The 25,020-nt window shown below is 39.7% G+C and overlaps 1 protein-coding gene across 8 annotated transcripts in view; it reads right to left on the bottom strand.

Annotated features, from left to right (window-relative positions):
* The window catches only part of MCU (mitochondrial calcium uniporter), a 205,888-nt gene that overhangs the window by 180,239 nt on the left and 629 nt on the right, over positions 1-25,020 (bottom strand). For 2 of the 8 annotated variants that reach the window (XM_042908328.1, XM_042908323.1), the window contains exons 1-3: positions 16,839-20,855; positions 10,355-10,470; positions 9,646-9,787 (exon numbers count right to left, since the gene is read on the bottom strand). The exons of 1 other annotated variant lie outside the window; for it this stretch is intronic. In XM_042908328.1, the coding sequence (XP_042764262.1) occupies positions 9,646-9,787; positions 10,355-10,413 (201 nt within the window). In that variant the 5' untranslated portion in view covers positions 10,414-10,470; positions 16,839-20,855. 5 more of the 8 variants (XM_042908325.1, XM_042908329.1, XM_042908324.1 and 2 more) reach the window with 5 other exon arrangements.

Here is a 25,020-nt window from a genome sequence, read left to right as displayed (position 1 = left end):
CAATAAACCAGTATGCTAAGTTGATCTATAAATTTTAGTTTTCATACAGGAAAATGTCCTCATAAGCTCATTTTGATCTTCAAATAAAATGTGCAGGTTGTTTTCTCATTACTTACCATAGATCCTCAAATTCACAAAGATGATACTGTGAGAATAACACACTACCAAACACACACTTCACCATAAATATTGTTGAGTTCCTCATTAGAAGCATAAGTGAGCAACAATTTCAAGTTGCAATTACCAGTGACAAGGATTAAACTGATTTGTCTATAAGTTTCACAGATATTTTTATTTCAACCAAAACAAAATGCTTCTTTTTCAGGCTCCAAAGGAAATACGACCATTACCCACAGACAGGCTACACTGTCTGGAAATAGCAGCAATGCATCACTATAGCAAGGCATCAGTCAGGTATAAAAACTCTGTAGTGTATATTGGAAATCATCTCAGGACAACCAATAAATTAAATTTGGGGCGCCTGGGTGCCTCAGTCAGTTAAGTGTCCGACTTCAGCTCAGGTCATGATCTCACAGTCCGTGACTTTGAGCCCCCCCGTTAGGCTCCGTGCTGACAGCTCAGAACCTGGAGGCTGCTTCAGATTCTGTGTCTCCCTCTCTCTCTATGCCTCTCCCTTGCCTGCTCGCGCACGCTCTCTCTCTCTCTCTCTCTCTCTCTGTCTCTCAAAAATAAAAACATTAAAAAAAATTTTTTTAAGAAATTAAATTAAAAAAATCCTTCTATACAAAGGATATTCCAAGATGAGGAAACACACTCAAATGTGCACTTTTAAAAGAAGCACATATTAATTCATCCAACAACTATGTGTGCATGTGTTAGACATTCTTTTAGGTGCTGAACATTCTGTAGTGAAGAAAATGTTCCTGCTCTAATGGAGGGGACAGGACAGGAGAGCAAGTATATATCAACATGAAATATTGGAAGTGCTAAAAAACAAAAAATAATAAAGCAGAGTAATGGAGAAAAGGAGTGTTGAGTAGATGGGGGAAGACTTCAGTTTTATACAGGCATACTTCATTTTATTGAGCTTTGCTTTACTGCATTTCAGATACTGCATTTTTTACAAATCCAAAATCTGTGGGATCCCTGCATCAACCAAGTCAATCGGTGCCACTTTTCCAACAGCATTTACTCACTTCATGTCTTTGTGTCCCATTTTGGTAATGTTTGCAATATTTCAAATGTTTTCACTATTATACTTGTTATGTTATCTGTGATCAGTGGTATATGACGTTACTACTGTAATTGTTTAGGGGCACCACAGTGAACTTAATGGATAAATGTGTAATGTTCCGACTGCGCCACTAACAGGCCATTCCCCTGTCTCTGTCCCTCTCCTCGAGCCCACTTATTCCCTGAAATACAATATTGAAAATAGGTCAGTTAACAACCCTACAATGGCCTCTAAGTATGCAAGTGAAAGGAAGAGTCACAAGTCTCTCACTTTAAATCTAAAGCTAGAAATGATTAAGCTTAGTGCAGAAGGCATGTCAAAAGCCGAGATGGGCCAAAAGCCAAGCTTCTTGTGCCGAATAGTCAGCCAAGTTGTGAACACAAAGGAAAAGTTCTTGAAGGAAATTGAAAGTGCTACACCAGTGAACACATGAATGATAAGAAAGTGAAGCAGCCTTATTGCTGATACGGGTAAAGTGGTCTGGATACAAGATCAAACCAGCCACAACATTCCCTTAAGCCAAAGACTAACTCAGAGCAAGGCCCTAACTCCCTTCAGTTCTATGAAGCTGACAGAGGCGAGGAAGCTGCAGAAATTTGAAGACAGCAGAGGTTGGTTCTTGAGATTTAAGAAGCTGTCTCCGTAACAAGGAAGTGAGGCAGTAAGTGCTGGTGTGGAAGCTACAGCAAGTCTTCCAGAAGATCCAGCTAAGATAATTCATGAAGGGGGTTATAACAGATTTTCAGTGTAGATGAAAACAGCCTTCTATTGTCAGAAGACGTCATCTACAGTGTTCACAGCCAGAGAGGAGTCAATGGCTGGCTTCAAAGCTTCAAAGGACAGGCTGACTTGTTAATGCAGCTGGTGACTTTAAATTGAAGCCAATGCTCATTTACCATTCTGAAAATCCTTGGGCCCTTAAAAATTATGCTAAATCTACTCTGCCTTTGTTCTATAGATGGAATAGCAAAGCTTGGATGATAGCACATCTGTTTAAAACAGTTTACTGAGCATTTTAAGCCCACTGTGACACCTACTGCTCAGAAAAAAACATTCCTTTCAAAATATTACTGCTCACTGACAGTTGGTCACCCAAGAGCTCTGACAGAGATGTACAACAACATTGTTTTCATGCCTGCTGACACAACATCCAATCTGCAGCCCATGGATCAAGGAGTCATTTTGACTTTCAAATCTTATTATTTAAAAAATACTTTTCAAGGGACACCTGGGTGGCTCGGTTGATTACTCATTCAACTTCAGCTCAGGTCACTATCTCACAGTTCATGGGTTCAAGCCCCATGTCAGGCTCTATGCTGACAGTTCAGAGCCTGGAATCTGCTTCAGATTCTGTCTGAAGAGGTCTGAAAAGGTCTCCCTCTCTCTATGCCCCTTCCCCACTCACGCCCTGTCCTTCTCTTTATCTCTCAAAAATGAATAAACATTAAAAAAAATTTAATAAAAAAGAAATACTTTTCAAAAGCTATAGCTGCCACAAATAGGGATACCTCTGATTGATCTGGGTAAAGTAAATTGAAAACCTTTTGAAAAGGCTTCACTATTCTAGATTCCATTAAGAATATTCATGATTCGGGGCGCCTGGGTGGCTCAGTCGGTTAAGCGTCCGACTTCGGCTCAGGTCACCATCTCACAGTCCGTTGAGTTCGAGCCCCGCGTCCGGCTCTGTGCTGACTGCTCAGAGCATGGAGCCTGTTTCAGATTCTGTCTCCCTCTCTCTCTGACCCTCCCCCGTTCGTGCTCTGTCTCTCTCTGTCTCAAAAATAAATGTTAAAAAAAATTAAAAAAAAAAAAAGAATATTCATGATTCATGGGGGAAAAGGTCAAAATATCAACATTAATGGGTTCATGGGGGAAAAGGTCAAAATATCAACATTAATGGGAGTTTGGAAGAAGTTGATTCCAGTTCTCATGGATGACTTTGAGAGGTTCAAGATCTCCAAGGAGGAACTAAGTATAGGTGTGGTGGAAACAGCAAGAGAACTAGAATCAGAAGTGAAGCCTGAAGATGGGATTGAACTGCTGCAATCCCATGGTAAAATTTGAAAGGATGAGGAATTGCTTCTTATGGATGAGCAAAGAAAGTGGTTTCTTGAGATGAAATCTACTTCTAGTGAAGATGCTGTGAAGATCACTGAAACAACAACAAAGAATTTAGAATACTACATACTTAGTTGATAAAGCAGCAGCAGGATTTGAGAGCATTGACTCTTGTTTTGAAAGAAGTTCTACTGTGGGTAAGATGATATCAAGCAGTATTGATGCTACAGAGAAATCGTTCATAAAGGGAAGAGTCAGTTGATGCAGCCAAATTCACCCTAGTCTCATTTTAAGAAGTTGCCACAACAACCCCAACCTTCAGCAACCCCCACCCTGAGGAGTCAGCAGTCATCAACACGGAGGCAAGACCTTCCACCAGCAGAAAGATTACAACTCACTGGAAGCTCAGATGATGGTTAGCATTTTTTTAGCAATAAAGTTTTTTTAATTAAAGTATGTACTTTTTTTTGATGCAATGCTATTGCGTACTTAATAGACCACAGTAAAGTGTAAACATAACCTTTATACGCACTGGGTAACAAAAATACATTCAATTCACTTTACTGTAATATTCACTTTACTGCAGTGGTCTGGAACCGGACGCACAGTATCTTCAAGGTATGCCTGTATAGGGAGATCATGGAAGATATCTGAGCAGACCTGAGAAAGATAACAAATAAGCAAGCATGCAAGTATTTCAGGAAAAGAGCATTCTAGTCATAAAACTGCAAATGCAAAGATCCTGTGAGGTGGGTGGATATCTGGCATGTTTGAGGAACACTAAGGTCAGTGTCACAAAAATGGAGTGGGCAAGGGGAAAGCAGTAGCAGGTGGAGGTCAGACAGGGAACGTTCAGCAGTGGGGAGCTGGAGCTGGCTGGTACCAGCCGATAAGAAGATTGTTATACATTCCAGAACTTTGAATCAGCCATAGTGAGAGTAATTATACCACAGAAGTAGTCAAATGTTACAAATCAGTGGCTGTCCCCCCTCTGGAGATCCAGTTTATCAGCACATTGCTGCCGATAGGCCACTTTAAATACTCTATATTTTGCTCTGTGTGAGATGAGAAGCTACTGGAAGGGTCGTCATCTGTCTGGTATCATCATTCCCACTACCTGAGTTCTGATCACAGAGAAAAAGGGCCAAAGCAAGAAGACTAATTTGGAGGCTGCTGGCATACTATAGATGAGATATGCTAGTGGTCTAACTCAAAGCACCAATGGTGAGAATATGAGAAGTCAAATTCTGAATATGAAGAGCTGCACTGATTTGAATCAGCATGTGGCAACAGTTACCAAGCTTCCAACCTACAAATCAATGATATCTGCCTCTAGTCTAAATAGGTCATTCCTGGTTCTGAATTAAGACTGTTAGCTGGATTTATAAAGAGCTTCAAGAAGTGCAAAGAACCAATAAGGAGTCTTTGATGCACATTATATATCTTCAGCTATCAACGATTCTATTATCATTCCAAATGATCAACACAGACGTTTACTGAGCACCTGTTATACATAAGGTACTGCAAGGGATACAAAAAAATCTATACTCCAAGCCCTCAACCTCAAGGAGGTTACAATCTAAAAATTTAAGCGAAGGGGCTCCTGGGTGGCTCAGTCAGTTAAGCAGTCGACTCTTGATTTTGGTTCAGACCGTGATCTCACAGTTCATGGGATGGGACCGCACATTGAGCTTGCGCTGACAGCACAGAGCCTGCTCAAGATTCTCTCTTTCCTCTCTCTCTCTCTCTCTCTCTCTCTCTCTCTACCCCTCCCCTTGCTCACACACACTCGCTCTTGCTCTGTTTCAAAAAATATGCTTTAAAGGGGTGCCTGGGTGGCTCAGTCAGATAAGCATCCGACTTTGGCTCAGGTCATGATCTCATGGTTCGTGGGTTCAAGCCCCGCGTTGGGCTCTGTGCTGACAGCTCAGAGCCTGGAGCCTGCTTCAGATTCTGTGCCTCCCTCTCTCTCTGCCCCTACCCCACTCATGCCCTGTCTCTCTCTCTCTCTCTCTCAAAATAAACATTTAAAAAAATTAAAAATAAAAATAAACTTTAAAAAACAAAGTTTAAGCGAATGCATCTATATATAAAAAGAAACAGATTCAAGGCAGTGAAAATACCAAGTGTATAGTAGCCCTAAGGAGTTTTCTATAAACTGGGATAAGGAGGGGGAGGAAAAAATCACTGGACTTAATGGATAGGATGGGACTGGGAGAGAAAAAGGAACAAGTAAGGGCCTTCCAGGCAATGGATCTGAGAAGCGAAAGAGCTAGGTAAAGATGGGAACGCACTTGGTGGTTCAGGAGTAGCCTACTCGAGGCATTCAGGGGCACTGGGAGACAGAGATTACAACTGTGGCGTATGGAGACCTATAGTTGAACTCTTGACTGCATCACTTACTTGAGCATGTTACTTAGAGCCCTCTGGCCTCTATTTCCTCTGTGGCAATTACTTTATAGGACAGAATTAAGTAAAATTATGCCTGTACAGTGTTTCACACAACTTGGAAATTAGTAAGTAGTCACTGGTGATTAAAAACAACATTCTCATTAAAGATGGAAAGACAGATTGGAATTCCATTATGGAAGACCTTGAATATCCGACTAAGGAATCTGCATTAAACCCTGTAGGTAGTGGCAAGCAAAGTTTTATGTGGGGGAATAATTTGGTGAGACTTTACAACTATAAATCTGGCACGCAGATATAGAATGGATCGCTTACAGAGGAAACACTGGAAGTTGAGATGCTATTTAGACAAAAGTCTAGATATACAGTAAGAGTTTCAACATGGGTAAGGATAGTGATAATGGATCACAAAGTGCAAAGGGTGGGATACTGAACTGTGTATGCTGAAGACACGGTTAAGATGGTAAATTTTATGTTATGTGTTTTCACCACATTTTTTTTAAAGGGTCAGAAAGGGAAAGTTAACTCAAGTATCTAGAAGAACCAAAGGTACCAATAAGGAAAAACAACAACAACAGTAAAGTCATGAAAGGGGGCTCTATTTGGGAAAAGAACTCTACATTCTGGTTAGGTTTGAGGTGATGCCGTGAAAGCCAAAAGACCATGTAGAGTATACAGAGATACAAGACTGAAGCTCACTCACTGACCAGTGGGAAGGAGAAACTTCACCATGCATAAACATACTAATACACCCAAGTCACAACTACTTGGCTTACCAGTCTTTACTGTAAGGTTAGAAAGGATAGATATATGACTTGGGGACTGTACTTAATACAGACTGAAAAGATGTCTTTTCTGAGCCATCCCCAAGACCTCAACCTACATTATTCATCTTATAATACAAATAGGACTGTAACAGATCCAATAACACAATGCCACTTTGATAATCCTTTAATTCAGACACCATATATTCTAAGATGTAAGGCTAATTTGTTCAGTGTGTTCTCCATATATCCCTTAAATGTTAGCAGTGAATTTGTGCATGCATGTGCTTTTTCCAGAATTGCTAACACTTTTGTATACTTTTTTCTGAATAACATGAATATAGAAAAATATATAAGCTTGGTGAACTTTCATGAAGTAAACACATCCATATAACCAGTACCCAAAACAAAAACCAGAACATTACTAGTACCCCAGAAGGCCCCTTCATGCCCCATTGCAAACACTTTCCCCAATCCCCAACAAGGGTAATCAATCTCCTGACGACACCACAGATAGTTTAACCTGGTTTTGAAATTCATGTAAATGCAATCAGAGTATGCACTCTTTAGTGTCTGGCTTCCTCCACTCAACATTATATTTGTGAGATTCACACATTATCATATTATTGTATATTGTATTCACACATTTTGAATGTGTATGTTTGTTCATTCTGATCAGTATTTAATATTCATTGTGTGATTATGCCAGAAACTTATTTACCCATTGTACTGTTGATGGCCATTTGGAAAATTCCAGCTTGCACTATCACAACTCGTCCTGCTTATTAACATCTTTGTCCATGTCTTCTGGTGAACTTACACACACAATTCTGTTGTGTATAACTCTAGGAGTGAACATGCTGAGTCATAGAGCGTGCAAGTGTTCAACTTTAGTAAAACAACTAATGAACTTTAAAGGAAAGAATACTTTAAGATCTTTATAGGGAAATTTGAATGATTAATGATTCATCAGAAGGTGCTGATGAAAACTACATCAAAAATGACTTCCAGGAGGATAAACATATTTAAGTAGGACTGTTGAACCACATGGCTTCCCAAGAAGGCAACTTAGTTTAGGATATTGTCACCAGCAATTTAGAATGTGACTATAACACTTAGAAGTAACCAAGTTTGGGGTGTCTGGGTGGCTCAGTCGGTTAAGCGTTGTCATGACCTGGCTTCGGCTCAGGTCATGATCTCACGGATTGTGGGTTCGAGCCTCACATCAGGCTCTGTGCTGACAGCTCAGAGCCTGGAGCCTGCTTCGGATTCTGTGTCTCCCTCTCTCTCTGCCCCTCCCCTGCTCACGCTCTGTCTTTGTCTCTCAGAAATAAATAAAAACGTTAAAAAAATGTTTTTCATTAAAAAAATTTAAAAAAAAGAAGTAATCAAGTTTGCCTTGTTGTTTCTGGAACTGCTGATGCTGAAAATTTAGAAACAACTCAAGAGCCATTACTATCAATAAGGTAAAGTAGCCACTTTCCCATCATGTACAGAATATAAATGTCACAACTCTGCAGCAGTTAAGCCTGTACTCATTGAATCGCACTCCTGGAATATAAAAGGGACTTCAAAACTAGTCTAACTTTCAGGTGGTTATATCAATGCCTTCTAAATCAGTGAACATGTGAACAAAACTTCATTTAATCCTGGAACAGAAGAAGATCATTAGGCAAAAACTAAGGGAATCTGAATAATACATACTTCAGTATGTACCAACACTGGTTTATTAACTGTAACAAATGTACCAATCTAATGTAACGTGTTAACCATAGGGGAACTGGGGATGGGGTGTATATGGGAATTCTGTGTAATATCCTTAGCCATTTTCCTATAAATCCAAAACTGTTTAAAAATAGAATTTATTTTTAAAAATCCACTTAAAACTCTGCAACATAATCTGCAGATTGTAATACACCTGCTAAACTCCTCTCAGAATGCAATCCAAATGCATTTTAAGAGCTGTCAGACACCCACGCGTGCACACATACACACACATACACTCTTTGCATCTATGGGCTTAGACACATAGATTTATGAGGGAAGCATTCTATCTGTGCTGATTTTGGTTTTGCTCCCAGCTATAAAATAATGAACAAGGCTCAGACTTCCTTTCTTATTCCAACTAATCTAAACTTTTTGAATATATAAGTTTTTAATGATTCATTAAGAAGCAACCCCCCAGTTAATCTTCAAACAAGAAAATAAAAGCATCCAAACTGCAAGTAACATCAATTCTCCAATAAATCACATCTTTGTGGTTTAAATCGTTGAGTCTTTTTGCTTCTACTTCAGAGGGAATAAAGTGAAAAGGCTGTGCCTTACAGTTAGTAGTGAAAACAAGTAGCCCCACTATGGTGTAAGACCTAGTAGAAGGAACCCTGGGCAAAGAGGCAGGAGACCTAGCTTCTGGCTTCAGTTCCACCACTGTCTTCTCTGTGACCCTTGAACATTTCCCCGAACTTCTCTGATTCTCAATTTCCATGATCTCAAGTTCATTTCAACTTTAATATTTGTTCCATGAATAAAGAGGTCCTTTAGTTATCACTTCTGGGAAGATAGCCTAGTTAAAGCTTTTATCCTTATCTGTTCTATAAAATCAAGTATCTAGAAAGAAAAATAATATCCCATTATGGAATGAGTGTTTCGTCCCATGGGGGGTGAGGAGTAGGGGGATATAATGAATAAAAGAAAACAAGCTGAACAGCCATCATGGCTTTCCATTCCATTAACCTTGTATTTGTTAATCCCACCACCGTATATATTGCAAATATTTATTTGCTAGACAGCATTATGACACAGGGCTTGGCTTTCTTTTTAGAAGACTATTGGAATTCACCTGTGGTTCCAACAAGTTTATGTCTAAACATATCCTGAAGTCTGTTTCTTTTATAGAAGGGACTGGCACACTTTTTCTTAAAAACCCAAATAGTCTTAGGCTTTGTGAATCATACGGTCTCTGTCACAACTCAACTTTGTTACTATAGTGCAAAAGCAGCCATAGACAATTTGTAAATGAATGGGTGTGTGTTCCAATAAAACTTTATTCACAAAAACAAGTGATGGTCATGGCTGTAGTTGGCTACTCCCTGTCCTAGAATCAGGGGCAGAAAATCAACGGGCAAGATAGATTTTGTAAAACCATTTCATGAGTTCACACTGAAATAAACTGTTTTGTTTGCAGGGAGAAAATGTTTATGAATCATGATCTTCACATACCTGAGAATGTTCAAGTTTCCCCTGCATGAACAGGTCACACCACCAATACCTAAGACAGAGCAGGAAAACACTCTCCCTTACATGGTTGTTATGACATAACAGGGGATGTGTTAATTTATATAGGCAAAATTTACAAGGTGACCTGCAAAAGTAAAATACCAGGTTTTAGCAACTTTAGCAAGAAAAGAAACCCATACCTCATTGATGCCAACCATCACTTTTTCTATGTATTAAGCTAAATTAATTAAGCTATATAGAGAGCTAAATTTCAAGGTCATTGACTTTCTTGGGAGAGCTGCTCTGTTTCCATGCAACCCAGCTGGTTTAGACCAGCAGACCCTTGGTTATCCATAACCTGTTAAATTTCCAGAAGGCCAGACTAACTGTTTGATCTAATACAGAAGTTCTGATTCATTCTGGGATGGGACAGGGGTTGTACATCAACATGAATGGGCTAACTAATAATTAGGCCAAGACCAGATCTATCATCCCTTAGGGTCTATCCTAACAAAAATGTTCCATCCTGTGACAGTCACCTTGCTAAGTTCAGCCCCATGTTAGCTACCGGGTATTCAATAGCAGGCTAGAGCAAAGAGCCAGCCCACAAGGATCAAGCAAGTGCCTTTTTAAAAACTAATCTTAAGAAGTTCCTCTACATGGCTTTGCAAAGTAAGCAAAAACCATGCCAAATAGTAAAAAAGGCACTTACTTGACTCCCACAGGCCAGCTCCACACTCTAGCAGCTAAGATGTCACTGGCATGGTACATGGAGAGTGAGGTGGAAACGATATCTTGTCAACCACTGTAGGAATGGTAGTGAAAGACCTAAAAGAATAGAAAAAAGTAAAGTCAATGTCAAAGGTAAAGGCTCTCCTGAGCCTGCTGACATGGATACCTCAGCATATGACAACAAAGGAAAGAAAGTTTGAAAGAATATTAGCTAGAACCTAGAATAAATCCAGAAGATTATGAGAAACTCTCAAATATACATTTTTTCCTGAGAAAGTATTGAATCTTTTGATATCCACATGGTAAGCTCATATAGATGTAAAACTCAAGAATCTGAAGCAACAATTCATAGACTAATAATACTTTTAGAAATTGCTTTAAAGAAGCAAAATTCTTTCACTCATCTCTATGCTTCTAACATTTAAAAAATGGAACCCTAATAAACAATGAGAAAAAGCAGAAATTTTTTAAAGATTTTTTAATAAATTTTGTTTAACGTTTATTTATTTTTGAAAGAAAGAGCAGGGGAGGGGCAGAGAAAGAGGGAGACACAGAATCTAAAACAGGCTCCAGGCGCTGAGCTCTTAGCACAGAGCCCAACGTGGGGCTTGAACCACGAGATCATGACCTGAGCCAAAGTCGGTCATGATAGCTTTGCACAAGCCACCCAGGCGCCCCAAGATTTCTTTTTTCTTTTTTATTTTTTTTTTAATTTTTTTTTTTTAACGTTTATTTATTTTTGAGACAGAGAGAGACAGAGCATGAACGGGGGAGGGGCAGAGAGAGAGGGAGACACAGAATCAGAAGCAGGCTCCAGGCTCTGAGCCATCAGCCCAGAGCCTGACGTGGGGCTCGAACTCACGGACCGTGAGATCGTGACCTGAGCTGAAGTCGGACGCTTAACCGACTGAGCCACCCAGGCGCCCCAAGATTTCTTTTTTAAAGTGATCTCTAAACCCAAGGTGAGGCTTGAACTTAAGACCACAAAATCAAGAGTTGCATGTTCCAAGGAATGAGCCAGACAGGCGTCCCCCTCTTTTTTTTCTTAAATAAGAATAAAAAATTTTTTAGCTGAAAGGGACCCTGGCAATAGAAGTCTGAGGTTATCCAGATTCATTCAGAACTTTCAATAGTTTCAGAAAGAAGTTCACAAAACTCAAAACTCTTGGTGCACTAAAACAAAAAATCCAATTCATTTACCTAGCCACACGACCCTCTGGTTTAGGAGTTCTGTTTCAAAATGCTTGACTCTTGGCAAATTTTATCAGAGATCATTCAAAAACAAGAACAACCATTTTTTTTCAGGACAACATTTTTTAAAAGAGCCTGTTCACATACCATTACCTCCTCTCCCAATGCCTACACTATTTGTGAGTAAAGGAATTTGTGAATAAAAAACTGTGACTTATAAGAAAAGCAGCAATAGTGAAAAAACAAAAATCATTCTTCATAATCAGTTAATTCTCAATTCTTAATTCTCAATAATCTCTTTCTTCCTTCCATCTAATCATTCCAATGCCCCCCCCCCCTCAATTTTTTTTTTAAATAATCTCTTCTTTTACTTGCTGGCCCTTTTAGCATCCTTGCCCCCACAGAACCACAATGGCAGAAACTAACAGGCAACCGAATTAATCATTCTTGGGGCACCAGAATCTCTCCAATAAGAAAAAACAAAGATAATTTCAGTTTTCATTCTAAATAAGTTTTAGCCAAAAGACTATCCTTACACTACTCCCTAATTCCAGTATGCTTAAAGTTGGGTCACCTTTTTAGCAAACAGTCTGATGATTCAAATTGCCCAGGCCTCGGGGAGCCTGGGTGGCTCAGTCGGTTGGGCGGCTGACTTTGGCTCAGGTCATGATCTCGTGGTCCGTGAGTTCGAGCCCCGCGTCGGGCTCTGTGCTGACAGCTCAGAGCCTGGAGCCTGTTTCAGATTCTGTGTCTCCCTCTCTCTGACCCTCCCCCCTTCATGCTTTGTCTCTCTCTGTCTCAAAAATAAATAAACGTTAAAAAAATTTTTTTTCAAATTGCCCAGGCCTCGATTAATTTATTTAGAAAGGGATATTCACTGTTAATAGCATATCTGGCCAGACTGCATCGTGGGTGCCTACCTCACATTTTCTTCCCAATTTTGGCTTGTGTTTGCTTTGCCTTAGCTACAGTCCCTGGAAAGCATCCCATTTATTAGTGTTTCCCTTGCTGCATCAGCATTTCTGGTTAAAGCACAATAGCAAATCATTTGGAGGGACAACCTGAATGGAGTTCTGTATTATGTATTCTGCAACATTATCCAAACCATTATCAAAGATGTTAACAGTTCTTCTTTTTGTTTTGTTTTTTAATGTTCATTTATTTTTGAGAGACAGAGAGACAGAGTGTGAGATTGGGGGGGCGGTGGAGCAGAGAGAGAGGGAGACACAGAATCTGAAGCGGGCTCCAGGCTCTGAGCTATCAGCACAGAGCTCAACGCGGGGCTCAAACTCACGAACCTGAACCGAAGTCAGACTCTTAACCTACTGAGCCACCCAGGTGCCTCTCAAAGATGTTACAAATGAAAGACAACTGCATGAAATTGGGAAGAAAAAAAATTTATCAGAGATTGCCTTTCTAAAACAATGACTACAAGGAATACTCAATGGCAAATACACATATAAGATTCATTATTAAAACAAATATTTTATTTCACATCAACTGTCTACCACAAAAAGCACCCCTCCATTCCTAGACCTTGTTTTTCCTTTACTCCGTAAAACCATGACACAATTCAAGAACAATCTTTTTACCATTTAAGGCATATACCCTTTCTACCAAATAAAGCAGTCCCAAACTGCAAATTTGGGAACTCAGAGAAGAGAAACAATAAATAAATGTCAACAAGTTCCCATCTACAGCTTGTCTGCACTTCAAAAAAAACTGAGCATTTTCATAGAACAAACCAAGTTTTAGCTGCAACAGCTCAATCCCGCATGAGCATGCTGTATTACAGCGGATGCCGTTCGGCACTTTGCACAAGACATGTTCGTCTGTGTAATGAAACATTATTCTTCTCTGCCTTCTCTCCGGAAGTACAAAGGGTTTTCCCAGGAATATGATAAATGAGGGCATTCCACACCCAAAAAAGGAAACTGGCTTTTTTGAAAGTCAAAATATTCCTCGTCTAACTTTTAAAATGACATAATATATTCCTCTTTCCCAGCCCCCCAAAATATTCAGCTCGAGAGACTTTCAGTCAACAAGAGAATGGTTAAACATGAGAAATGGAGAATGAAACATGACAAAACAGTTAAAAATGAATGAGCCAGAACTACACGTATCAACTACAGATTCTTCAAAGTATTTAAGCAAAAAGAACAAATCGTATAACTACATACAGTGTACAATCTTCTAAATAAGGCTTAAAACATATTTACAGTAATATGTAAGGTTGACAGATATAGCAAAAGCAGAAACACATCCATGGAAATGGTAAATACTAAATTGGAAAGAATGGCAATTTGGGGAGAGAGGACAAGAAATAGGACTGAGGAAAGATACCTGGGGCAGCTTTCATAGTTATCGTGTTTAATTTTTCAAGCTAAAAGAAATAAATATTCTACATGTTTTTATAGACATGACATACTTCATACTTTAAAAACAAATGACTTTTCCCATTATGTTTAACTGAATAGAATAGAGTTTTCTTATGAAGCCCCCCCCCCAAAAAAAAACCCTCTGGTGATGGAATGCCCTTTCCAAGCGAGCCCCTCATCAGTAGAGACCTTCTGTGTCTTCTTCCACTAGTGCTGTTACTTTCTGATACTGGCTGTGATGGGATTTTCAGATCCCTAACTCAGGGCCTCAGCTTGTCTCTACTTTTAATCTTACCAAGAATGCTCTTTTTAGGCAAGAAATCTATTAAAGTTTCCTTCCATTTTCCCCTTTTTACTGCTAAAACCTCTAGCAATCATTAAAAAGAAAGTCGTTACCTATTTAAAGCTCACCCGACTTTGTGGCACTTAGCCAAGCTGGGAACTTGATTTTATTCTGAATCAAATGTCAATGCAGAATGAGATACTAAAATTAAAGAAAACACTGGGGCACCTGGGTAGCTCAGTTGGTTAAACGTCCGACCTCAGCTCAGGTCTTGATCTCACAGTTCAGGAGTTTGAGCCCAACATCGTGCTCTGTGATGACAGCTCAGAGCCTGGAGCCTGCTTCAGGTCTCCCTCTCTCTCTCTGCTCCTCCCCTGCTAATGCTCTGTCTCTCTCTCTCTCTCTCTCTCTCTCTCTTTCTCTCTCTCTCTCAAAAATAAACATTAAAAAAAAATTAAAGAAAATACTGACTGCAGTTTAATTTTCTAATAAATGAACATTCTAAAATTCTGTAGTATGTTAGACCACGATTGCTTCACCACCTCAACAATGTTTAGATAACGTTTTGTTTTGAAGCTTAAGTCAGAGCTGGAAATAAAAAAAGAAAAAAATTCATGGTAGGGGAGGGTTTAAAACAAAAACGAAAAAAATAAAACAATTTCTCACATGCATACATGTAATGAGACATTCACACAGAGCATATCCTTGGGATTCCCTCAAAAACTAAAAATTAAAAAATCACTACCACCTCTTCATGATCAGAAAACCCATTTTTCCTATCTATCCTAACACCAGCATCCAAAGGTCAGAGAAAGAGGGGCAAGAAAGAAGAAAGTGACAGAGACAGACATAAGCTGGTATTCTTCCGTTTACCAAACAAATATAAATTCCAGCAAACGCAAATAAAAAACTTTCAATCTTCTCATTAGGTTTTTACTATTTCTCCTACTCCATTCAATCTATCCTTAAATACTTCATAAAGTATTCTCATATCCATACTCTGTTTTAAAATGAAAAAAATAGGTTTTATCACACTTGGCCACTTGCCACAGCCCTGCTTCATGGCAGCTAGCAGAATTCTGGCAGTGCAAGATACAGGATACAGTGGGGGCAGAATGGAAATACAGAAGATTAGTTCCAAAATAAACACCTCCAAAAATCTGTCATCTTTGGAAATATATACATGCAGGGAATCTAGAGTTGGCAGCACCTCTTTCAAATAGTTTCTTTCAAGCTCTCTTCTGCAGTGCCCAGCCCTTCACCCTTCCCTCCACTCCTCTACTTCCTCCAAATACTTGCCAGGCAGACGCATGTGTCAATTTCTTAAATTACTTATAAGACAATAGCACTACAATATTTTTCTAACAGTATTTTACTTAGTATTTTCCATAGTCCTGCTTGTTTCAGCATAATCTGTGAACCCTTTTAAAATGATCTGCTGCTGCCCGAATCAAAGAAAAGTAATTTCTTCTTCGTATTTCTATGATTCTCATCACTATATTATCTCGGCATGGAGAACAAGAGAATCTACAGCTGCATTATCCACAGGGTTGAAGGATTTAGACAATGGTCTCTCGGACTTTTCAACTGACTGACTCATTTATCCAACACTGGCTGAGTGTCTCTGTTCTTGACTACACTAGGCTCAGCTCACAGAGTTTGGGAGAATAGACTACTGTGGGCAACTAATCACCTGAGGTTTCCACACTCAGGATTCCTGTAGTGTAATTACAAAGGAAAACAGAAACATTTTCTGTTTCAGCCTGGCAGGTCACGACTCAGAATTAACAGATTATTAGAACAGTCTGTCTTACCTCAGCATTCCAACATTAACTGCTTTTTTCCTTCCCCTGTCTCTCCAACTCTCTGGATTCCCCACCACATGTTCACCTCTTCCCCCACACCCTCAGCAGTTTGGATTGGAAAAAGAAGACAAAAGAGAAGGATGGGACTAAAGGCAGAATGACTTGTTTAAGAGGAATGCAGGGTAAATTGTCCATCAAGATGTCAGAAGTAATTATACAAACTGTCCTGAAAAGGAAATGGAAAGGATTTTTCTTCACTTCAAGCCTTTGACCCTGGTGAGAATAAGCAAATATATTATACTTGAGTTTATGAGTTTATACAAGCTCCCCAAAGGAAAAATATAAAAATTACTTATAAAGTATTATATGAAAGTGACATATGTCTTAGAAAGCCCCTTAGGCTCATTTGATCAAGCATCCTTATTTAATTGGCCAAAACATTAAGACCAAAGAGGTCACTTGCCCAGGGTCAAACAGCAAGTTAACAGAAGAGAAATGAACAAAACCCACACTCCTACCTCTATTGTATCACATGGCACCTAATTCTCTTCAAGTACAGTGACTTACTTTTATTTTGGTGACTGAAACACACACACACACACACACACACACACACACACACACCATTTCCATCTCTTATTTAACTATCTCAGAAAACTAATTAAAAATTCTATGATGGTGTAGCAATCCTTTAGTCCCATAGTTTTCCAAAGGCTCACCAACAACGTGACAAATACAGTCTCTTCTGGTGAAGCAGATATTGTAACGGGTCTAAAAACTTGTCATAGTTATCAAATAAATACTTACCTCTGTATTATAATACCTAGAAGACCAAAGAATATGTGCTTTCCGAATAAAGCGATCCAGTAAGGTACCTAGTCAATTAAAATACAGAGAATCACTCCATATAACTTGTTCTCGATTATTACATGTTTTTATTTTTATACTCCTCTTGAGAAATGGATGGCAGAAGCACAACTCCTGTCTTCGCTTCTAATGTAAGAATGGAGGTTGCTAAATTTTACGAAGAAAAGGTTTCATGCCTAGGAATGCCTAGGTTTTTATTTGTTTGTTTTAAAGATAAAAGACCATCATACATACAATGCTCAATATTCCCTAAAGGTAAACAAATATTACAAAACTGGAAAGTTAAAGAGAACAAAGTCAAAGGAAATTACTCAAAAACATTCCTCTAATTAATTAAGGTAACGTGAAGAGTTTCTGCTTTGGAAGAGTGTCATACACAGAACACACACTCTCAAAGAAGACTTGCTGAGTGCTCATCACACTTTGTGAACTCCTTCCACACTGTGTGCAAATCTTTCAGATTCTGATGGTGTGGGGAAGGGGAGGCAGGAACATGGGATAAGGTAGGCATTGGATTTGATACATACATTTTAAAATCATTAAACCAGGTCAGCACATTTTATATACAAAAGAAGAGGCACAGAAAAGACAACAAAGAAGTATATTTAACATGACTGTAAAAAGAAACACACAGAAAAGGTCCAGAAATAAAGTTTCAGGGCCTGAGTATTAATAGCATCAGACAGCCCTTAAATTGAACTGCCTTTCTACCTGGTACTAGCTGAGTGATAGTCTATGTCCAATCACCAAGTTCTAACAATTCTACTTCCTAAATCTGCCTTCTCTCTATTCCCTTTCTCTACCCCCAATGATACTGTCCTTATTCAGGCATCTTTTGCCTGGTTCATTAAGATACCCCTTATTGGCCTCTTGGCTTTCTGGTCCCATCCTTTCGAATCCGGCCTTCACACTGCTGCCATTGTAACTAACCTTCCAAAAAAAGCACAAACCTGATCATGTGATTCACCTAATTGAAATTCTTCAGATGCTCACCTATTGACTAGCAGTATTTTTCCAAACTGTGGCTTAAACTGTAGAATCAATTTAAGTGGGTCCCAACCAGTATTTCTTTAACAAAATAGCATAGAAACTATGTATGCCTCATACATAGTAAAAATATTGTTTCATGAAACTTTTCCTACTTTTATGCACACGTGCACATTCTGGGTCATGATATAAAATGTATTTCTACTGTGGGTTGAGTTTAAAAAAAACCACTGACCTACATAATAAAATTCCAACTCCTTCACAAGTCCCTTCACAGTCTGATTCCCTCACCATAGCACAGTAGTTAAGAGACAGGCTCTGGAGCCAGACCACTTGCATTTCCTTGCCAGAAATACCAGTCGCCGCTGCATGATCCTGAGTAAGTCATTTACTAGCTGAGTGTCACTTACCAGCTGTGATCCTGGGCAAATCAACCAGTCTGAGGTAACTCGGCTTCACTATCTATAAAACGAGGGTAGCAACAACACCTACCCATAGGGTGCCACAAGTATTAAGTGAGATTACCTATGTGACATGTGTGACACGTGGTGCACTTGATAAATGTTAATTATTGGTGGTATCGCTATTACTGCCTGGCCTAATCTCTGGCTGTTCTTGCTCACACTCCAGTTCTTACAAACTACTGGCCGTTTCTCAAATACATCTTCCTTCCTCATACAGTCATGTCAGATGTTGCTGCTGCCTAGACTGGACTATACCCTTCCAGTCCCCCACACATCATATTTCATCCTATTTCAGCTTAAGTGAGGCCTCCCCTGTGAAGCCTTCTCTAGCTAAACGCTCCCACTGAACCTCCGGGCCGGCGGGGAGCATAGCCACTTACAGTCTTGTTCGTCGGTGTCTCCTAGCCAAACTGTGACCTCTCAGGACCACCTCAGAGATATCACTCTTTCCCAGCACAGCATCTTACAAACAGCAGTTCATCAGATATTTTCTGAATGACTCCTGGTTACTTACCCTTACTAGGTCTTCATTTTCTCATCTCTACAATGGGAGTAGTATTTTGCCCGAAGAGTTATAAAAGTGTCTGATATAGAAGCAATGCTCAATAATGGGTGGGACTTTCCAGAATCCTTAGCTAAATTACAAATATCCTAAGGAAGCAATACCTTAGACCCTTATTAGCTAAGACCTGGAGGTGAGGGTAGAGAAAGAGACTTAAATGTTGCCGGAAAGATGGTAAGATCTCTTGGAAGAAAACTGCAGTAGATGCTTGAGAAAGAAACACAGCTGAAGGACAAGATGAAAGGGAAGGGGGCCCTACACAGACACCCAGCCAGACCTACGCATAAATCCCAGCTCCAAAACATCTGTCTAGTCCATCTTTGCATCCCTAGCATTGAAACAGTTTATGACACTTAGGAAGAAATGAACCTATCTCATCCTCAATTTCCTCATCTATAAACCTGGGATAATCATGCCTCTCACAGGACTATAGTGAGAATTAAATGAGGTAACACAATGCCCTCAGATGCCTTCTTCTCTATCTACCCCTCTACATACAGGCCAGGTAGTTCACATTAACCTATTTCCTCTCCAGTTATTTGACAAATTATCAGTCACGTTAACTTTCTCTAAAGTTTAAAGCAGATATTAATACTCTTAAACATCCTGTAACACCACTTATTATAGGTATTACAAAAAAGGTGAAGGCAAAAAAGAAGTTTAAAGGATCTTGTAATCCATAAGGCAGTACAGTTCAAGACTATACATGGGAGACTGTCCCCTGGACGGCCTCATACACATATGGATTCTCAGCAATTCTCTGGTGATTTTTACAAGTGTTCCCCGAACAATAAAATAGACAATAGTAAAGACTGAAAACTTTAGTAACAAGGTATAAAAGGTAAATACCCCCCTTTTGATTAATAAATATTGTCAATGTCCTTAAAGAATCTTTGCAAAGGACACTTATTTTCAAGAGATGTCAAAATGCAATGTCATATTTCCCATTTTTTCCAGAACTGCATTAGAAAAAGTTCAGTTTCAGCATGCTACTAGACCCAGTTGGTGGTGTAATCTACCAAGTTATATTTTGATCAAAATAAAAGATTCAAGCCCATACACAGTTTATGGGTCAATAATTCACTAAACTCATTAAAATTACTTTGCTTGAAGTCAACTTTCATGTTACACAGGCTGTCTCACTGCAAGCATTTAACAAACTGCAGTGAAATAATTAAATGGATTGTTTCTCTTTTTGTGTTCAACCTGCAGAGGACAGGTTTTTTAACACATATCATCAAGCTTGACCTAAATCAGGAAATAATTATTCAGGACTGGGCTTCAGTTTAAGCACTTACTGAAAGAAAGGGTCTCAATTCACTTTTCATTTTTTGATTTTTTTCTCTCCCCAATTCATTTTTTTTTTTTTAAGTAGGCCCCATGCCCAATAGGGGGCTTGAACTGGAATCAAGCAAGAGTCAAATGTTCTACCTGGGATCAAGACTCAGATGCTCTACTGACATAATCAGCCAGGCACCCCTCCTAATTCACTTTTTAAAAGGAACCTCGGCTTAATTGTCTTTTAAATGAAACATACGGTCCTGCAATTTCATAGGAAAAGAACTGATTGAGAAAGCCAGCAGATGGGGGAACCATTTTCAGCTCTGTAGTAACTTGCTGGGCTACTAAAGAAAAAACCATTTCACCACTCTTGCATTATTTCCTTAACCTATGGTCTTTTTGAGCTCTGAAGTCTATGATTCTTTTTAGTACATGTCCTCCATGGTAACATCTTAGTTTTCCTAATAACATGTTATTCCAGTAATTCTAACATATCCATGAGTCATGGTACAGTATTAATTAGTGAAATAAAGAATAGAGTATTCCGTTATGTTGGGTGGCTATCTCAAGATCTTAAAAGGTAGTCTTGTCCTGGGACGCCTGGATGGCTCAGTTGGTTGAGTGTCAGACTTTGGCTCAGGTCATGATCTTGCACTTCATGAATTCGAGCCCCGCATCGGGTTTGCTGGTCTCAGCACAGAGCCCCCTTCAGATCTTCTGTTCCTCTCTCCCTCTGTCTCTCCCCCATTTGTGTGCGTTCTCTCTCTCTCTCTCTCTCTTTCTCTCTCTCAAAAAACAAAAAACAAAAACAAAAAAAAAACACCCATAGTCTTGTCCTTAAGCACACACATAAACCAGAATTTTTTAAGAAAACCCACAGAGACACAAAGCTAGGATATAAAAAAGAAATGAAAGCAACATCTCTGCAGTTATTCAGATAATGGTATTAATGGGGGCGGGGCACCCGGGTGGCTCAGTCAGTTAAGTCTCTGACTCTTGATATTGGTCCAGGTCAAATGATCTCCCAGTCATGTGACTGAGCTATGTCAGGCTCAGCACTGAGTGTGGAGTCTGCTTGGGATTCTCTCTCTTCCTCTCTCTCTCAAAATAAGTAATAAACATTTAAAAAAACAAAAACAAAAAAGCAGACAATGGTATCAATGAGGTGCTATTGCAGAAGACCATAACCACTCTGGATTTCAAACACAAGGCAGCCCCAAAACCAAAAACGATGTACGTTCAGTTTGTTGTTTTCTTTGACATGCACCATTCCTGACGCTGCATTCTCTATTTAGATTTCCTCTTGGAGTAGAGTTCCATAAAGCATAATAATCTGGGTATTAATCACACTTTTGCTGGGCTTTGGGCAGAAAGCAAGTATCACTGTAGAACTCATCGAAAGGTACCAACTCTGTGCATCAGTCTACCATAAAGAAGTGTAATATACAATCAAAGACAGTACTGGCAATACCAAAGTTAAAGCAATTACCCAAATGTGGCTACCTAGGCAACAGGCCATTAGAAAAGTCAAACGGGGCGGGGGGGCGGGGGGGGGGGGTGGTAATGAGCACATCTTTTCATCGTACCTGCAAGCAGACAAAAGGGTGCATATTCAATTAATGCTCATCTGAGTGTCACCTATATACCTAGCACTGCGCTGGAGTCTATGAGAGACAAAAAGGCAATACTGCCCACCCACCCCATACGATAAGGCACCCACAAATGAAATATTTAGGTAACAAGATAAGTCAGTGTCAATCTGTGTCCTGCTAATAATTAAATTAGCTAACAATAAGTCCTATCAGAACTTAGACAAGGCAGAAGAGAACAACAGAAAGGGATTAAGAGCCAGGAATCACACAAATTAAGATTCTGACTAGGACTTCTTGAATCCACCTCCATTTAAAGACATCTCAGATGTCATTAACCACAAACACAACCTAATAAGTCACTTCCCTCAGTTCCCATTAGGTGTGTCTCCTCATCGGTAAAGTGAGGAGGTGAGATTCAAAGAGGAGTCATAGGTCACAGTCTCTAACCTGAAATGGACCTTAGAGGTTAGAGAAGTGATTAAGACCGAAATTCAGCTGCAAGAACTGCATAAACATTTAGTATAGATACTCGGAACACGGGCTTAAGTACAGTGGAATATTTGTGCTGGGATGTCTCTGGGAAACCCAATTAAAGACTTGCAACTTGCTTCTGTGTCTGGTAATATAACCTCTGCTAAAACTATCAGGTTAAACACAAATGTTGTGACCACTAAAGAACTATAATGTGTAAAAGTGAGAGGGACAGTCACAAACAATAACAGTCCAATGACAGACTTAAGCAAGAGATTTAGTAATTCAGCAGAGCCACTGACCACTAGGAAATGTCAACGGTCAAGCTTTCATAATCAGAGGTGGGACCATTTGATTTAGCAAAGGAATTACCCAGCTCACAATGAAAGGCAGTTCCCCCTCAAAGAGCCATCCTTGAAAATAGCAACCACCTTCACTAACCACACAGAAAGGCATGCGACAAACATTTTACATCAGTCTTAAGTTGCAACCACAAGCTGGGAGCAGTAACGGGCTCTTCACATGGAAAATGAAAAACTACACTAGATGGTGCTAAAAATATTGAATAAGCCCCTGCATTCTTATTTCTATTTACTTAGTTGAGTGATCTTTTAATAAAGAAAGTGGGGAGGGGACAAGTTATGCTTCATAACTTCACAACCACATCTGCCAATGAGCTGAACTGTATTGTTTTGGACTCCTTCTGTAAACTTGGAAAAGATTGTGAACACATGCCTCTCAAGTAAAAAAATTAACCAGCACCATAACCGGTTATGTCCCCCTGGCTCTAATTTACTGTACCTACTACAGCAGAACAAAAGTGGCACAAGCTGGGCTTGTGATGTCGTCCAATGCAGAGTGCCATCTGCTGCACATGCACAGGATGTCTCCTAGGCAAGATTCAACCTTAGTGTCTCTCAGGGACCTTTACAAGAGCAAGCTGTTTGCTCCCATATTTGCCTAATACATTTGGCCTCAAACAACATCCACTTACAGGAGCATTCCCATTCATGGGATTTTAAAACACCAATACTTTCCTAACGATAGTCAGTTTTATAAAGGAGGAGAAAGATTATGAAGGAGCAATGACACCTTATAATGAGAAGAACACAAAAACAGGGCCAGAATATCTGGGGTGGGTCCTGAAACTGCTGCCTGTTAGCTGGGCAATCCTGGCCAAGTTTCTCCCCTTTTCTGGGCCTCAATTTCAGGCATAAAATGTCAAGAGTTAAACAAATCTCCAAGAGATACCTTTCAAAGTGAGTCTTGTGAGGGATCATAGAATAACAGATGGAGACAGCTATATACAGGGTGGCTTCAGAGCAATCGTAGAAAAAGAAAAAATCCTGTTTACATATTTTAAATCATCAGACACAATTTTTTTCAAAAGCATACAATTCTAAGTTCATTTACAAGTCAACATTCCCATGATAACACTTCAGCCCTTCAGAAATAACACTTCACTTTAACTGTGCTTTCAGTTACAAATTCAGCACATCACTTTTACCCACCCCAGAATAGCACAGAAGAACACTTTCATGAAGTACCCACACAAGGAAGGCACTCACAGCTTGACAGATTCGCATAGTGAAAAATATACAAGGCACAAATTTAAAAATGCTAAATGAATACCACACCCAAATAGCCTTAAAAACAAACTGTGCAAAGTCAAAAGACGTATTAGCAAAATACAGGGATAAAGACAACTTGAGAAGTCTTTAAATAGTTTGAGGGAGAGGGGAATGCAATCAGATTTTTGGGTGGCTTCATGTTTTTAGGAAAACAAAACACATAAACGGAGGCTATGAAACATGCGATTCTAAACTGAACTGTGGAAAAGCTCGGCTCTCACCCAAAAGCTTCAGCAAAGCAATATGTCAGCATGCCAAATGTACAATTTTCTTCACAAGAATGAAGACAGGATCCATACGTATGACTAATAATAACAATATCATCTTGCATTTCCAGAGCATTAGTTCTTTCCATAGCTCTTTCAGACCCTTGATTTTATGTTGTCATCAGTCTTGGGGTATCCTCTCTGAAAACCTCCAGTTCAGTTTCCTCTCAAGAGCTATGTGATCACAAGAAGACAGGTGGATGTATTTGTTAACACAGGTGGATGTACGTGCTGAGATCTCAAGGTACTAGTTTCTTCTAGCAGGCTGTCTGCAGTGATTCTCTCATTAGCACACTATACAACTTAGCTCTAGGAAACAAAACCTACACTTTCTCACTTGGCCAAAGACCAACACAAATGGGTTGGGAAAGTCCAAGCAAAGAGAACCCACTGACTTGTTAGGTCAAGAACTCCATGCCAAGTTGATCTCTTGTAACTGAAAAAAGAAATGACAATCACTCACAAACACACCCCAAGGCTGTTCAAATAGAAACTCTCCTTCGTTGCCAGCCAATGAAATCCAGCAATAACTGGTTAATTCAACCACCAAATCCCTGCCTCTGTGAACAACTTGCCATACCCACGTCCCCTCCGCCTGCTGCCCATCCTTCCTTCTTCAGGCACGCGTGAGCAAGCTGCTAAACCAGCCCTCCAAAAGGACCACCGAGGACCTTTAAGAATCTCAGGATGGAGCTTGCCTCCTGAAGCAATGCAGCATCCTTCGCGAGAGGGCTGTTTCCCGTGCCCACACATGCAGGAAGTCACAGAGGGGGATAAAGTTTGATTATCCTTTCTTGCCCGTTCCCGAAGGGCCGAGAGAGGACGAGGGAGCGGTCCCGCTGGGGTCCTGGGCTGCTCTCCCGAGACA

The sequence above is a fragment of the Panthera leo genome, chromosome D2 (assembly GCF_018350215.1).
Source record: "Panthera leo isolate Ple1 chromosome D2, P.leo_Ple1_pat1.1, whole genome shotgun sequence".
Lineage (NCBI taxonomy): Eukaryota > Metazoa > Chordata > Mammalia > Carnivora > Felidae > Panthera > Panthera leo.
This window is presented reverse-complemented; position numbering and strand designations above follow the sequence as displayed.